General features: G+C 37.2%; 1 protein-coding gene across 2 annotated transcripts in view; it reads right to left on the bottom strand.

Moving 5' to 3' along the window:
* The window catches only part of LOC127619265 (regulator of G-protein signaling 17-like), a 68,500-nt gene that overhangs the window by 35,120 nt on the left and 16,949 nt on the right, over window positions 1-16,431 (bottom strand). Inside the window, exon 2 of one of the 2 annotated variants that reach the window (XM_052092114.1) lies at window positions 14,136-14,246. The exons of the other annotated variant lie outside the window; for it this stretch is intronic. Coding sequence (XP_051948074.1) covers window positions 14,136-14,150 — 15 coding nt within the window. The 5' untranslated portion in view covers window positions 14,151-14,246. The remainder of the gene's footprint in view (window positions 1-14,135; window positions 14,247-16,431) is intronic. 2 annotated transcript variants of the gene reach the window in all.

The raw sequence follows: 16,431 nt of genomic DNA, 5'->3' as shown, positions 1-16,431 counted from the left end.
TGAAGAACAATATGAGACCTGGGGGCTTTGGTAAAGAATTTCTAAAAAGGAACTTATTGTTTTTGTTTATTTTTTTGGAAAACACAAAAAGAGGCAGAAGAATTTAACTGGGTCTTAAAGGGATAGTTCAACAAAAATATAAAATGCAGTCATTTACTAACCATCACATAGTTTCAAATCCATATGATTACTTTCCTCCTTGCAACACAAAAGGAGATGTTAGGCAGGATGTTAGCCTCAGTCACCATTCACTTTTATTGTACTTTTATTTTATTGTATTGTAGTGCAATAAAAATTAATGGTGTCTGAGGCTAACATGAGGCTAACATGAGGCTGAACATTCTGCCTAACATCATCTTTTGTGTTCTGTGTAAAAAAAAAAAATAATAATTCAGGTTTGAAACAACATATATGACATCATTTTCACTTTTGGGGTGAACTATGGGAGGCAGATTTATTTGCTTGTTATCACAGATGGACACACACAGAGTAAAATCACACAAAATCAAAAAACACTTATGGAATCCAGAAAATTCCATGGAAAAGAAGGGATGGAGTCATGAAGAGAAGAGACGAGGCAAGAAGAGAAGAGCATTTGCTCACTCCGAACTTGTTCTAACAAGTTTGGAAACTCAAGCTTCCAGTTCAACAAAGAGAACAAGTTTTCAAATCTTCACGCATATCTGCACATATACTAATCTACGTCAGCGCAGGGATTTGCAAGCTGAAGTATATTTACACTCTCCCTTAAATCACATCAATCATCAACTCTCCTAGGAAAAAGCAAAAGCCTGTGTATGAAATAACAACCAGATAGTACTATTGCAGTGCTTTTAACCCAGGTGATGAATTACAGGTAATGAACCAGTCTTGATATGCCTTAAAACAGTCCTGATAAGCAGAACATTTCAGAACATATACTCCCAATAGGAACACAATCATCAATATAAACATTTATTTAAAGGTGAGGTGCACAATTCAAATACTTTCTCCTATCCCAGGCCCAGCTTAATATACAGAAACTGCTTTAAGTAAGCCATTAGTATGCTGATATTTGGCTGATGTGGTTCCAGTTTGAGATGGTTTCAGGGCAAATGTTGAAACTGTCATCATCAGGGCTATTATTGCATTGTTAAATCTAACATTTGTTGATCTTGTAAAAGTGTTTTTGTGCCTTGCAAATATTATATTATATCATATCACTTTATATTATATTACAGTGCATCCGGAAAGTATTCACAGCGCTTCACTTTTTCCACATTTTGTTATGTTACAGCCTTATTCCAAAATTGATTCAATTGATTCTTTTCCTCAAAATTCCACAAACAATACCCCATAATGACAACGTGAAAGAAGTTTGTTTGAAATCTTAGCAAATTTATTAAAAATAAAAACCGAAAAGAATCACATGTATATTCACAGCCTTTGCTCAATACTTTGTTGAAGCACCTTTGGCACCAATTACAGCCTCAAGTCTTTTTGTGTATGATGCTACAAGCTTGGCACACCTATTTTTGGGCAGTTTCTCCCATTCTTCTTTGCAGGACCTCTCAAACGCCATCAGGTTGGATGGGGAGCGTCGGTGCACAGCCATTTTCAGATCTCTCCAGAGATGTTCAATCAGGTTCAAGTCTGGGCCTCTCAAGGACATTCACAGAGTTGTCCCGTAACCACTCCTTTGTTATCTTGGCTGTGTCCTTTTGGTCGTTTTCCTGTTGGAAGATGAAGTTTTGCCCCATTCTGAGGTCCAGAGCGGTCTGGAGCAGGTTTTCATCAAGGATGTCTCTGCAAATTTATGGATTCATCTTTCCCTCGATCCTGACTAGTCTCCCAGGTCCTGCCGCTGAAAAACATCCCCAGAGCATAATGCTGCCACCACCATGCTTTCACTGTAGAGATGGTATTGGCCAGGTGATGAGAGGTGCCTGGTTTCCTCCAGACATGACACTTGACATTCAGGCCAAAGAGTTCAATCTTTGTTTCATCAGACCATTTTGTTTTCTTGGTCTGAGAGTCCTTCAGGGGCCTTTTGGCAAACTCCAGGTGGGCTGTCATGTGCCTTTTACTGAGGAGTGGCTCCCGTCTGGCCACTCTACCATACAGGCCTGATTGGTGGAGTGCTGCAGAGATGGTTGTTCTTCTGGAAGTTTCTCCTCTCTCCACAGAGAAATGCTGGAGATCTGTCAGAGTGACCATCGGGTTCTTGGTCACCTCCCTGAATAACTTGGACTCCAATCAAGGTTTAGAAACATCTCAAGGATGATCAGTGGAAACAGGATGCACCTGAGCTCAATTTTGATTGTCATGGCAAAGGCTGTGAATACTGCTGTGATTTTTTTCATTTCATATTTTTAATATATTTGCAAAGATTTCAAACAAACTTAATTCATGTTGTCATAATGGGGTATTGTTTGTAGAATTTTGAGGAAAATAATGAATTTAATCCATTTTGGATTAAGGCTGTAACATAACAAAATGTGGAAAAAGTGAAGTGCTGTGAATACCTTCCGGATGCACTATATATTATAATGCAATCATAAAATCTATCTGTCTTAAACTCTTCACTTTCACACGTTATTTTAAGGCACTCCTATTAAAGTCGTCATGAAACAACAATTTTGACTGGATTTTCTTTAGTATTGTGAACAATTTCTGAGTGAAACAGCTTATAAAACAAGAAACAAATGTAGGGGGAACTTGATTTTATCTATCGGTTGTGGATTAGATTGTGAAAAGTGCCCGTTGCATGCTGACAAGTCTGGAGATGTTGTACAAGTCCAAACGAAAAACAAGTAAGTAAAGATCACAAATTTCAGCGTTTTGAACCACAATACAGTAAATATAAATGGGAAAAAAGAACACTTACTTGTGCTGTACATCCCAAGATAACTGCATTAACAAATATGAATACAAATCGTTCTCTGTCTGAATTTCTCAGCACGGTTAGCTAATGCTTAAGCATGCTGGAGGAATGGCTTTAGTGAGTGGCAACTCATGATTGTCAATTTGCCAATACGAAGGTAACTAATTTGTTTCTAGATAGCTGGCAAAGTTAGCTTTGGCTGATGATTGTTAAACTAATACTTTATTTTTCTACACACATTGTTCGTCAGAAGGTAGATTACTCTAGCTAGCTCATTAAACAATTATATCATTATATTGTATTAATCTTATAATATTTGGAACACAGTTCAGCCCGATGTTGGATGCCACTCTCCATAAAAATGTATGTGAATGGTGACATCTCTTTTCATGTTCCACAGAAGAAAGTTGTATATGTTTGGATGTGTGTGAATTTGCTTTTTTTTGGTTAACTAAACCTTTAAGACTTTCTTTGAGTGTAATTTAACCTTAAATGTCTCTATTTACCATCCAACATTTGGTACAGCATGAGTGACAATCAGAGAGACTCAGACAGACATATTCAGAAAGACAGAAGGAGGGAGAGAGAGAGAGAGAGAGAGAGAGAGAGCAAGAGGAAGTGTTGTAACTCTTCAAGTGTTGTAAGTGGCACAGGGTGCTTGAAACCTAATGAGTCAGCCATCGTCTCTTCCTCTTTCTACACACTCACCCTAACCAGATCAAACCAAACAACCAGCACTAGATCAGAGATAGGGATCAGAGCTGACAAACAACAAGAGCATCACTACAACTGCTTATGCTAACATATGCGTACAATCCCATGTGCCCCCTTCATCAGATATCACGCCCACACTCAACACTGCCTAATGAGTAAGTTATTTGTTAATGTAACACAATCTATGTTCTCTAGCAGAAGCCTCTGTCAGTTCCGTTGAAGATTTTGAAATCTCAAATTCACTTTAAGAGAAAAATTATAAGCTGAGTAGAATTCAATAGGGACAGCAACATAATGGCAAACAAATTAAATGCATTTTTTTAATTAATGAAAACTACTATGAGTAGTAAATCCAGATTCCAACTACATTTCTGTAAGTTTTTTGCTGCTTGTCCAAGCAAAGCTTGCTGCTGTGATGCTATGGTTTTGTGAATGCCAGGAGCACTGCATTGGTGTTCTAGGTGATTGCCTACAGGACCAAGTCAGAAGAACCCACCCTCAAGTCTCTATGATATTTTTTGTTCCTAGAAATGCCAGACTGGCCTGAGATCAGGACTATATATTTGAGAAACTTTACACAATTTACTTATGTTTATGTGAAGAGAAGCTGAGGTTTTTGTCATGCGTTGACACATGACACTTGAGGAATTTCTGAGCTAACATGCACCACCTCAAGACCTGCAGGGCCCCCGAAAAGCAGAAGCAGCCCGGTGCCCATGGAGAGAGCCAGTGTGATGTGCCAGCTTCCTCCGTGAGTCAATAAAACAGTCCCTCTACTCGCAGCTCATTAGGGATCATAAAAAGGTCATGACCCCTGAAGATAACAGAGTACAGTATATGTGAACCTTTACTTTAAATACACAGCTGTAAGCTAATTACAAAAGCATTATTAAACAAGTCTACTGTAAGTATATGAGCTGGCAAATGAATAAAGAACATGTTGTTATTAGATTTCCACAAATGGAAGTTCTCATCATTACTAATCGTAATAACAAAACATTAATTATGGCAGTCAAATAATGCTGACTTTGAATATACTGCACATTCCTCACTTACATAGAATGAATTGAAAATAAGCACGTTTACATGCATTACAATTACACCAATAATGTTTAATAAGCCAAACAATATGTAATGTCATGTAAACACCTTAAACTGATTTCCTCATTGGGTTTAGGTTCGAAAGTGGAGCTTTATAGTAAAAACAGACTTAAATATTGATCTGCTTCTCACTCACACCTATCAAATCAATTCTGAAGATATGGATTTAACCACTGGAGTCTTATGGATTATTTTTATGCTGCCTTAATTTGCTTTTTATGTGCTCAGACCCCGTTTCCACCTGGTATTACAATGCGTCTTGCATGATCTAATGACATGTGGTCAGGTGAGTTATCTCCTGTAACCATTTGTCTTCGGATTTGGAGGGGAGGTTCTCTGTTTCATGACGACATACATAAATCACTATGCCAGTGTGTTACTGTATGAGAATAAAGCACAATTAACTCAGAAAAGACAATGAAAACGTGAAAAAAATGGTGTGCTGAAATGTAATCTAAGCACAAACGCAACATGTCAAGCAGAATTATTATTTTCAGAGTTGTGCATTACCTGATTTCAAATGCAAAAAAGATCAGTGAAGCTCTTGTGATTGTGTATGATTCTTTTTTTTTCCCGATCAGAATTATTTCCTTTTAATGGCAAAGTTTAAACTCTTGTTTTAATGCAGTGGTTGATTGACTGGTGAGGGGCGGTGCTTCACTGCTGCCGGGACACATAACGGGATAAGCATTTACACCTCAAATGCGATCTGGTTACATGCGTTTTGACCACATTCATATGTAGTTTCTGTGATCCAATCACAAAATGCTTTAGACCACGTTTAGACCTGTATTTAGGGCTGACCACATGTGATCAGATCACCCAAAATGCAAATGTAAATTTTCAATTGTTATGCTATGTAAACGCGTTGAACGGACATCTCTGAACATTTCACCACATCTCGCATTTTTAGATACCATGTCATGTTAACATTTGACAGTCGGGTGACAAATATTACACACTTTACCTTTACCTCTATTTTCCTCTTTTCACAATAAGAGTTATGAGTCACTTTTAGAGATTTGAAATGGGGAGTAGAAAAAGAGACAATTACAAGATAGCTCTGTGACAAAAAAGCCAGATGAATTCTCCCTTAACAAATGTGATGCAGACTTAATGTAACAGCAGCTATGTATAGGATGAACATGTGAAGTGAACTGAAATTCAATTTAGGTGGGAGTGCTGTAGTTCTAGTGGTAAACCAATCCAGGAAAACGTTTCAGGTAAAAACACAAAGAAAAATTTAACAAAAGTACAGAAACAAAGTCTAAGAAAGGATGAAAGAGTGGAAGAAACAGAAAATCATTAGTGGTCCATGAAAGTAAGAGTTTGAAACACAGGGAGATGCCTCAAAGAAACAACAAGAAGAGGAAGTGGTTTTACTAAAGAGAAACCACAGCAGAGCAGCGGCCCACCAGGAACTTTGGCTTTAAATCACAGCAAACCCATATACCAGCCCATAAAAGCAAAATTGAGCTTCAACTGTAGCTTCTCTTCTGCTCAGTCACTGACATATTGACTTGCAAGCTACATCTTAAAACATCCAGACTGATAATCCAGATCAACACTACTAAACTTCACATTCTTGAAATGAAGATAAAGCCTTAATCTCAGTGTTGCCACCCTACCTGTACCTGTGGAATACACAGAATGTGAATTGCCCAGTCATCTACTGTACTGCCAGTGGAGAGGACACAACAAGCTAAACAGAGCTAACCTTTCCAGCTCACACTTTATCCACACCCAACAACAGATTGGGTCACATCATTAACTTAAATATCGCAAATGTCTTCAAAAAGGACATTTAAATAAATTTAACAGAGTACTATTTTCTGGGTGCATGGAATAAGTATTACTGTATCCAGCAAAGCGATGTGCTCGACTTGAGCTTCAATTTCCAGAGAGAGATTACCTGAAAGTAATATATTTTGTTTATTTCAAAGAGATGTTAAAGATATCTCTTTTTGGCTCAGTATTTTCTTGGACTGAGTTTTTGTTTGGACTAAATTTACAACAAATTGGTTTCAAAATGCAAAATAATAATTTCTGAGGCCATGTAATTTGAAAATGCATTGATTTTGCTAGGTTTACACCTCTCATCCATACTGGAACAGGCAACAAAAACAGAGATTTTTGAAAATGCTCTCTAGTGCTGTATACTTTGGAAAACGATGATATTAGAAAACTGAAACTGAGTTTTCAAAATGAAAATGGATTAGTGTGGATGTGGCCTGAGATAATAACTGAACACCACTTGCAGAATAGAGACCAGTCTGCTTCCAGACTCGCAAAAGGGTGATTCTCACCAAATCCAGATTTAGAAGGTGTCCAGCATCAGAATTTTTAAAATGCCCTTAAAGCCAATTTTCTTTTTGCACATATAAGATTAAGGTCTGAACTTACTATAACCATTATTTTTACAAGATTTAAAAAAATATTTCCTATATAATTATTTACATTTTTAGATGAAGTCCATAAAAAATTATCATTACCGCAACATGACATTACATTAAATATATGGTTAAAAATGTGTATTTTTGGCTAATGTTAAAGTAGACTCTTATTACTCGTGCTCAAAGCTATGTAAAACTCTGGAGAGATTACTTTTTCATATTTATTATTTTTTGTAATTTCCTTATTTTCTCTCATTACCGAAACATACGTGATGATTTACAATTTCTTTTATTTAATTGTTTTACTAAAAGATAACATACACATGTGTTATGTAGCAGACCTTAAATAAGTAGTGTTGTGTAGTATATACATTTTAAAACAAAATATGATTATCTAATTATTACTTAATTTGTAAAAAAGATACATGTTGCGGTAATGAAAATGCCATTTCGGTAATGAGAATCAATGTTTCGGAAATGAGATTTAGCTCACACATTAACTGTTGACAAAGGGGTTTGATGCCTAACCCTATTTTACATATTTAAAACGCATACAATTTTTAAAATAATATTTATTTCATGAACAGAGTTTCATTTTCTCATTTATCGTAATCATCACAGTACCATGCCTTGTGTTAACAAGTGTTGTGTATATAAGTTACAATGTTATGCTCATAAAGAATCATGTCATGTAGCCTACACTGTAGTACTAACAAATATACAACCATTAGTATAAATAGTATAATTCTAGTATAACATAATCATGTGTTCATGAGAACTTTTTCAATGTAACATATTATCATGTGGTCCTGAGAAACATTTAAATGTAACAGCATCATGTGCTCTTGTAAAAAGATTTTAGTTTAGCTAAAACACTTTGGTCCTGACATTCAACCACACAACCTTTTTCTGAGAATAATTTCATGTGAAGAACTTGAATAGCAGCAACTCGATTTATGAGTTGGTCAAACAACTAAAACAAACAACTGGAACGACTGCTTTGTACTAGAGATGCACCGATCGACCGGCCAGGGACCGGAATTAGCCGATGTTCCGCATGCTCGGCCCGGACCAGTAACCGGCCGGTCAGCCTCACGTCTTACTGATTACAAGCCGGTCCGTTTTGTTGCCAGCGGCGCAGGCAATAACGTCACAGCCGCATGTAAACATGTCATTGGCGTGGGAGATCTTCACTGTGTGAGTGAAGTATATATAAAGTTTGAAATGTGTAATAATTGTAAGGCCAAAGTAAACCATGGGGGAACCACCACAATAACTTTCGGAACAACAAACCTAATTAGACACTTATAACACCATCACCCAGCTGAAAATGCCCATTTTAAAAAAGAAGCTAAAAAGTGAAAGCGGCTAAAGCTAGCCAGAGCTCAGAGCCAGCCACAAGTCAGCAGCCTCTCCTATCATTCCTTGGAATGAGCAGCGAAAAGACCAAAGCAATTACGAGGAAAATTATGCAATTCATGGCCCTGGATGACCAGCTGTTCTCCATAGTTGAGGACAAAGGGTTCAGAAATCTGATAAATTTCCTCGATACAGAGTATGAGGTACTTAACGACGTCACGTTGCCCGAGTTGTTTAATCTCGTGTCATGTCACACACGCAGCCTGTTATCTGTCAACATTTGGGTACACAAATCCAGGAGAGGGGAAGGGGGGTGCTGGATGGCAGAGGCAGGCTAAATACATACAAATTGTGCCGTTGTGATTTAACGTAATTTTTCCCACCATGTCCGATATTAAAATCAGTGCGACACACATTACAAAAGGCGTGGGCATTGTCGATATGGCTTCGGGATCCAGCTGTTGTTAAATTTACATGTATATTTCATTTTTTCACCGGACCACCAGCTGATTCTTCTCCTCCCATCTACCACTGATGCTTGATTTAACATCCCGCGTCTACTGCCTGCGCAGATATCAACAGCGCAAATGGGTTGTAGGTTGCCAGATTGTGGTCATGGCAACTGGACCACCTTGGAATAATATATTGATGTGATTATTCATATAACGTGGTTTGGGCCATACAAATTACGGGAGTTTTTTTGGGAGAAATAACAAAACGGGAGACTCCCGGGAAAAACGGGAGTGTTGACAGGTATGCAAGCCATTCCTGAAGCAGTGCTCTGTTTTACAACTGATATTTGTACATCTAACATAAGTTGAGCGTATTGGACACTTCAGTTTTTCAGATCTTTGGAATTGTTTTGTTAGACGAGTAATAAAGAGAAAAATGTCCATTTATAAAAATAGTGGAAAATGACATCTGTTATATAAAGCAACTCATTTGCAGTTAATTGTTATTTCTACCTCTTTCTAGTCACAGAGCACTTTATTTTGAGAGTTGTTAAGTGAGAGAAGATCCTGTAACTTAGTGCAGTTTGGGGGAAATTGTAATGTTTAATAATTTATTTTAATATGAAAATAATATTTAGCATTGAAGCAAGGTAGATTTTGTTTGTATATGTGGTCAATAATAGCTCTTGGAAAGAAAATCGGAAAAAATCGGTATCGGCAGGTCACACTTGCAAAAAATCGGAAATCGAGATCGGCCAAGAAAATTGCAATCGGTGCATCTCTACTTTGTACCAATCACGTTTTCCCCCAACTGTAACTCATTCATGAGCGTTTTTTATGTTTTGCCCATATGTCAGGTAAAATGCAGAAATGTCTAGCAGAGGAGGTGACATTTCTGCAAGGTTTACGCAATTTGTTCAAGAAGTGTTTAAGGCAAATATCAAGTTATATTGAAATGAGCAAGAGTTATAGTGCATGTCCCTCCTTCATAAGTCTGTTTCTCATTACCGAACCATTGAGTATCTCCACCGCAACAGGCCTTCAATTGTTGCGGTGAATGATAATGGTGTTGCGGAGGATGAGCGACCTTAAACATTCTTGCTAACTGTGGAAGCTAAATGAGGGTTAGCTAAACTTTCCCTCTCTTTTTATATTTAGACCATAATGGGGTATATAGTAATCAAAAAATTAAAACGGCAACATTTTTTAAAACTTCACAAACTCATGTTTCAGTAATGAGAACTAAAAAGTTGTGTAGGTACTATGACAAACAAAATTTTAACTTTTATTTGGAGAGAAAAAATAAGAACTGCTTACCTGGTAGCCATCTTGAGTGTCACAGTCAATTATGTCCCTTCCAACAAAATTTCTTGAAAATGTTAGTTCCTTGAGGACTTAAACAATGATTGAAAATTGTTGCGGAGGATGAGAAAATTGGTCTTGGACACATTTATAGTCCTTATTATTGTCACTACATTTACCAATGATCAACAAATACCACATGTTTCTTTACTGTAAATGTTTATAGTATAACATGCACTGAAGCTTTTTATTTTTTATATTTTTTAATTATAAATATTTCCATCTCAAAGAACACAAATCCAGTCATGGACACGTTGCGGTAATGAAAAATGTCCCCTTAAATGTGGAAAAAACAACAAAATTGGTATTTATGATGTCATTTGAAATCATGTGCAAAATAGTACATGAAGAGATGTTTATAACTGTATCCTTATTTTGATAGCATTTACTTTTATCATCAAAATGTTTCATGACACCTCATATGTCTAATTTCGCGAGAATCACCCAATTAACTCAGAAAAGACAATGAAAACGTGAAAAAAATGGTGTGCTGAAATGTAATCTAAGCACAAACGCAACATGTCAAGCAGAATTATTATTTTCAGAGTTGTGCATTACCTGATTTCAAATGCAAAAAAGATCAGTGACGCTCTTGTGATTGTGTATGATTCTTTTTTTTTCCCGATCAGAATTATTTCCTTTTAATGGCAAAGTTTAAACTCTTGTTTTAATGCAGTGGTTGATTGACTGGTGAGGGGCGGTGCTTCACTGCTGCCGGGACACATAACGGGATAAGCATTTACACCTCAAATGCGATCTGGTTACATGCGTTTTGACCACATTCGTATGTAGTTTCTGTGATCCAATCACAAAATGCTTTAGACCACGTTTAGACCTGTATTTAGGGCTGACCACATGTGATCAGATCACCCAAAACGCAAATGTAAATTTTCAATTGTTATGCTATGTAAACGCGTTGAACGGACATCTCTGAACATTTCACCACATCTCGCATTTTTAGATACCATGTCATGATAACATTTGACAGTCGGGTGACAAATATTACACACTTTACCTTTACCTCTATTTTCCTCTTTTCACAATAAGAGTTATGAGTCACTTTTAGAGATTTGAAATGGGGGGGGGGAGTAGAAAAAAGAGACAATTACAAGATAGCTCTGTGACAAAAAAGCCAGATGAATTCTCCCTTAACAAATGTGATGCAGACTTAATGTAACAGCAGCTATGTATAGGATGAACATGTGAAGTGAACTGAAATTCAATTTAGGTGGGAGTGCTGTAGTTCTAGTGGTAAACCAATCCAGGAAAACGTTTCAGGTAAAAACACAAAGAAAAATTTAACAAAAGTACAGAAACAAAATCTAAGAAAGGATGAAAGAGTGGAAGAAACAGAAAAACATTAGTGGTCCATGAAAGTAAGAGTTTGAAACACAGGGAGATGCCTCAAAGAAACAACAAGAAGAGGAAGTGGTTTTACTAAAGAGAAACCACAGCAGAGCAGCGGCCCACCAGGAACTTTGGCTTTAAATCACAGCAAACCCATATACCAGCCCATAAAAGCAAAATTGAGCTTCAACTGTAGCTTCTCTTCTGCTCAGTCACTGACATATTGACTTGCAAGCTACATCTTAAAACATCCAGACTGATAATCCAGATCAACACTACTAAACTTCACATTTAGAAATTAAAGGATAAGGCTGAGCAGAAATGCTTGAAATGAAGATAAAGCCTTAATCTCAGTGTTGCCACCCTACCTGTACCTGTGGAATACACAGAATGTGAATTGCCCAGTCATCTACTGTACTGCCAGTGGAGAGGACACAACAAGCTAAACAGAGCTAACCTTTCCAGCTCACACTTTATCCACACCCAACAACAGATTGGGTCACATCATTAACTTAAATATCGCAAATGTCTTCAAAAAGGACATTTAAATAAATTTAACAGAGTATTATTTTCTGGGTGCATGGAATAAGTATTACTGTATCCAGCAAAGCGATGTGCTCGACTTGAGCTTCAATTTCCAGAGAGAGATTACCTGAAAGTAATATATTTTGTTTATTTCAAAGAGATGTTAAAGATATCTCTTTTTTGGCTCAGTATTTTCTTGGACTGAGTTTTTGTTTGGACTAAATTTACAACAAATTGGTTTCAAAATGCAAAATAATAATTTCTGAGGCCATGTAATTTGAAAATGCATTGATTTTGCTAGGTTTACACCTCTCATCCATACTGGAACAGGCAACGAAAACAGAGATTTCTGAAAATGCTCTCTAGTGCTGTATACTTTGGAAAACGATGATATTAGAAAACTGAAACTGAGTTTTCAAAATGAAAATGGATTAGTGTGGATGTGGCCTGAGATAATAACTGAACACCACTTGCAGAATAGAGACCAGTCTGCTTCCAGAAGCAAAAATCCCATAAATTTGTTCCATATGGCACTTGAATTTTTACGATAACTTATAAACCTTTAAATACAGACCTACCATGACGTCCGATAATCGCTGATACTGTATATACTCCAGTTAAAGCCATTGCCGTTATTTTAACTTAAAAGTGTTAAAAAGCAGAATTCCTAATGAAGAATTACATTATCTTTGATTCTGATGAGTAACGTTCCACCAAACAGAGAATCACAGAAAGCGTGCTCTGCAGTGACCGCGACTTCCGCAAGTTTCCGCAACTTTCATGCCACTTTTCAACGCCACAATGATGATGTTCATGTATCAGCTCTTTTGGGATTTGAATCTACAGCCTTCTGGTTATCAGCCAAGATCTTTAACCACTCTGCCATTCCTTAAAAAAGGAAAAAAGAAAATAAAGTACTCATAGTAGACTCAACCACTGCATTTCTAAAAGCAATTGCAAAATCAACAAGCTTGTGAGTAGTAACATAGCTGCCATAAACTCAGAACAGCTATGACCTGGCATCAAGCGTGAGAAACTCTGGGATCTCCTAAGGGCAAGAAACTAAACACAGTAGAGGGGGAGGGAGAAAAAATATAGAGAACATGCAATGATGTTTGGGTTTATATATAAATATATGATTCAAACTGACAGGCAGTAGTAGTCTATGGAGCTGGGTGGAGTTATAAAGATACGCAGCCTTACAAACTGCTGGAGATATGAGTGTGTTGGTACTTTGCTAAAAAAGACGAGAGGAAACTCACGTGTGTAAATTTCCCTTCCACAAACACATACAAGCAGAATGAATGTCTGTCCGCTTGTCTGTTTTTAGCTCTAAATCTTGCTTTCCTCTAACTTTATCCAGATGCCTTGGCTGATTGTCCATGAATTATGTGACTTTTCACTCCCTCTCTCCACTGCACTGCTTCTCTGATTCTTTTGCCATACTTTAGGCTTACCAACAGTATTTGTTTTATGATGAAACTCTCTGGATCTATTGTTTTGTCCTTTTCTGCAGTTGTAATGTATGTGTGTGTGTGGTTCAGGGTTTGCCTGCATTGTGAGGGCACAAGAATTGTAAAACCTAAAACCTCTGACATGGTGGGAACAATATATGTTTACTTAAAATCTTAAAAAAGCACCCAAAAGTACCGTATCATAAAAGTAGCTCATGCAAGTCATTTCTCAGTGACACTTGCATGTTTCTGAAAGCATGAATTTCTCCTTTTATGTTCTGCATAAGAAAGAAAGTCATATGGGTTTGGAAAGACTTGAGAAAATTAAGAAAATCGATTTTTTTTGGGTGAACAAAATCCCCTTGGAACAAAAAAGTGTTCCCCAAGAGGTTTGGGTTAATCTATAATTATAATCAGCTTTATATAAAACAAAAAAATATCCATAAATATCTTTGAGGACATCACTAGCGCTCTTCAATCCACTACAACAACAAACACACACAAATAATTCACCACCAAAACAAACAAACAAACACCAATGCAATGAGAGAGAAAAGCCAGTTACCAGAATGTCCATCATGGCTTGGCGGAGGGCAGCCTGCTAGTCTTAAAATCCTCAATGATGTTAAATGCCTGGACACATGCATGTCATCCCCCTGCAGATCGCGGACCTCTCCTTCACACACACACACAAACACACACACACACACCGAGCACAAGCAGGAATGTACAAAAATGCAAAAACAGACACATAGGCAGATATAAGAAACAATAAAACACATGCGCACACGCACACAGACACACACACAAATAGGGAGATAAAAGAGAGAAAAGAGAGATTTTATATTAGTTGCTTTAAGCAAATGCTCTTAATTAAGTCTATCTTTGTGTTTTATGAATTAGGCAAATTTATTCAGGTATGTTACATTCAATCATCTTTGAAAATGAGCATATGGCATTAGGATGTGAAATGTTTGATTTTCTTTTTTTTATAATAGTTAATAGAGATATTACAATGAAAACAGTGGTAAACAAAATTCTAAATAGTGTGGCATTTAGTATTTTATACACATAAACTTATGAAACAATTTCAACACCAAAAATGTTGCCCTTGTACAACTTGCTGGGCTCCCACACTTTGTGCTACAGACACTATTCAGGGTGAATGGCATGTTTAATTTGACACGATCAAATACAAGACTGTGAAGGACAGAAGTACAATCCGTTCAATAGGTTGAACAGTTTTAATGTCTTAAGTCACACCTAATTTTCACAACCAATGTTTTCTGGACTTATTTTATCTACTGACAAGGTACACTGCCTGGCCAAAAAAAGGTGCATTCTCTTATATTTTGTTGGACCGCTTTTAGCTTTGATTACGGCTTGCATTTGTTGTGGCATTTTTTTCCACAAACTTATGCAACGTCACAACATTTATTTCTGTCCAGAATTGCATTTATTTTCTCAGAGATCTTGCATTGATGACGGGATAGTCGAACCACTCTGTAAAGTTTTCAACAGCACATCCCACATACTTTCAATGGGGTTAAGGTCAGGACTCTGTGGTGGCCAAATCATGCGTGAAAATGATTCCTTATGCTCCCTGAACCACTCTTTCACAATTTGAGCCCAATGAATTTTGACATTGTTGTCCTGGAATATGCTTGTGCCTTCAGGAAGAAAAAATCCATTGATGGGATAACCTGGTCATACAGTACATTGCCTCATAACATTGCTGAGCCTAGACCTGACCAATTGAAGCAACCCTGGATCATAACACTGCCTCCAGAGGCTTGTACAGTGGGCATTATGCATGACGGATGCATCACTTCATGCACTTCCCTTCTTACCCTGACACGCCCATTGCTTTGGAATAGGGTAAATCTGGACGCACATGACCCTTTCATATTGCTCCAAAGTCCACTCTTTAAACTCCCTAGCAAATTGAAGTCGTTTTTTCCAATTAGCCTAACTAACAATTGGCTTTCTTGTGACCAAACAGCTGTTTAGTCCCAATCCTGTAAGTTCTTGTCACATTGTGCATGTGGAAATGCTCTTACTTTCACTATTAAACATAGCCGTGAGTTCTACCAAGCGTTTTAGTGATCTCCAATCACGATCATTCAAGATTTTTTTCCGACCACATTTCTTCCACGAAGCTGACAGTTCACCACTATCCTTCCAGGTTTTAACAATGCACTGGACAGTTCTTAACCCAATTCTAGTTATTTCAGCAATCTCCTTAGTTGTTTTCTTTGCTTGATGCAGGCCAGTATTTTGCCTCATCTGAAACACAGTAACATATTTTTCCCGACCACAGGATACATCTTCAAACATGGTTGTTTAAGAAATGAGAAGCTACACACTACATCGGTTAGGGTTAAAACACTTGTTGCCAGCTGAAACATATAAATCACTGCAATAATGATCCAATCAATGGCTTAATAAATTGCTTATTTAAATCAAAAAGCAATGTACTTTTGGCCAGACAGTGCACACAACAGTACAACCTTTTGAACGGACTATACTTCAGTCTCTCAAATTAACTATGATGTCTACTGTGACTAAGGTCCATTACTGTGTTATATCATATTACCATATTACCAAAATGCCCATATTACACATACACTCACTGAGCATTTTATAAGGAACACTATGGTCCTAATAAAGTGCATGATGTGGTCTTCTGCTGTTGTAGCCCATCCGCCTCAAGGTTCGATGTGTTGTGAATTCTGAGATGCTATTCTGCTCACTACAGTTGAACTGTGTGGTTTAGGGTTGCAACGGTATGAGATTTTCACGGTATGATAACCGTCTCAGAATATATTATGGTTTCATGGTATCACGGTATACGGTATTAC

Source organism: Xyrauchen texanus, chromosome 25 (genome assembly GCF_025860055.1).
Source record: "Xyrauchen texanus isolate HMW12.3.18 chromosome 25, RBS_HiC_50CHRs, whole genome shotgun sequence".
Lineage (NCBI taxonomy): Eukaryota > Metazoa > Chordata > Actinopteri > Cypriniformes > Catostomidae > Xyrauchen > Xyrauchen texanus.
The sequence above is the reverse complement of the archived record's forward strand: the minus strand, read 5'-3'. Positions and strand labels throughout refer to the sequence as shown.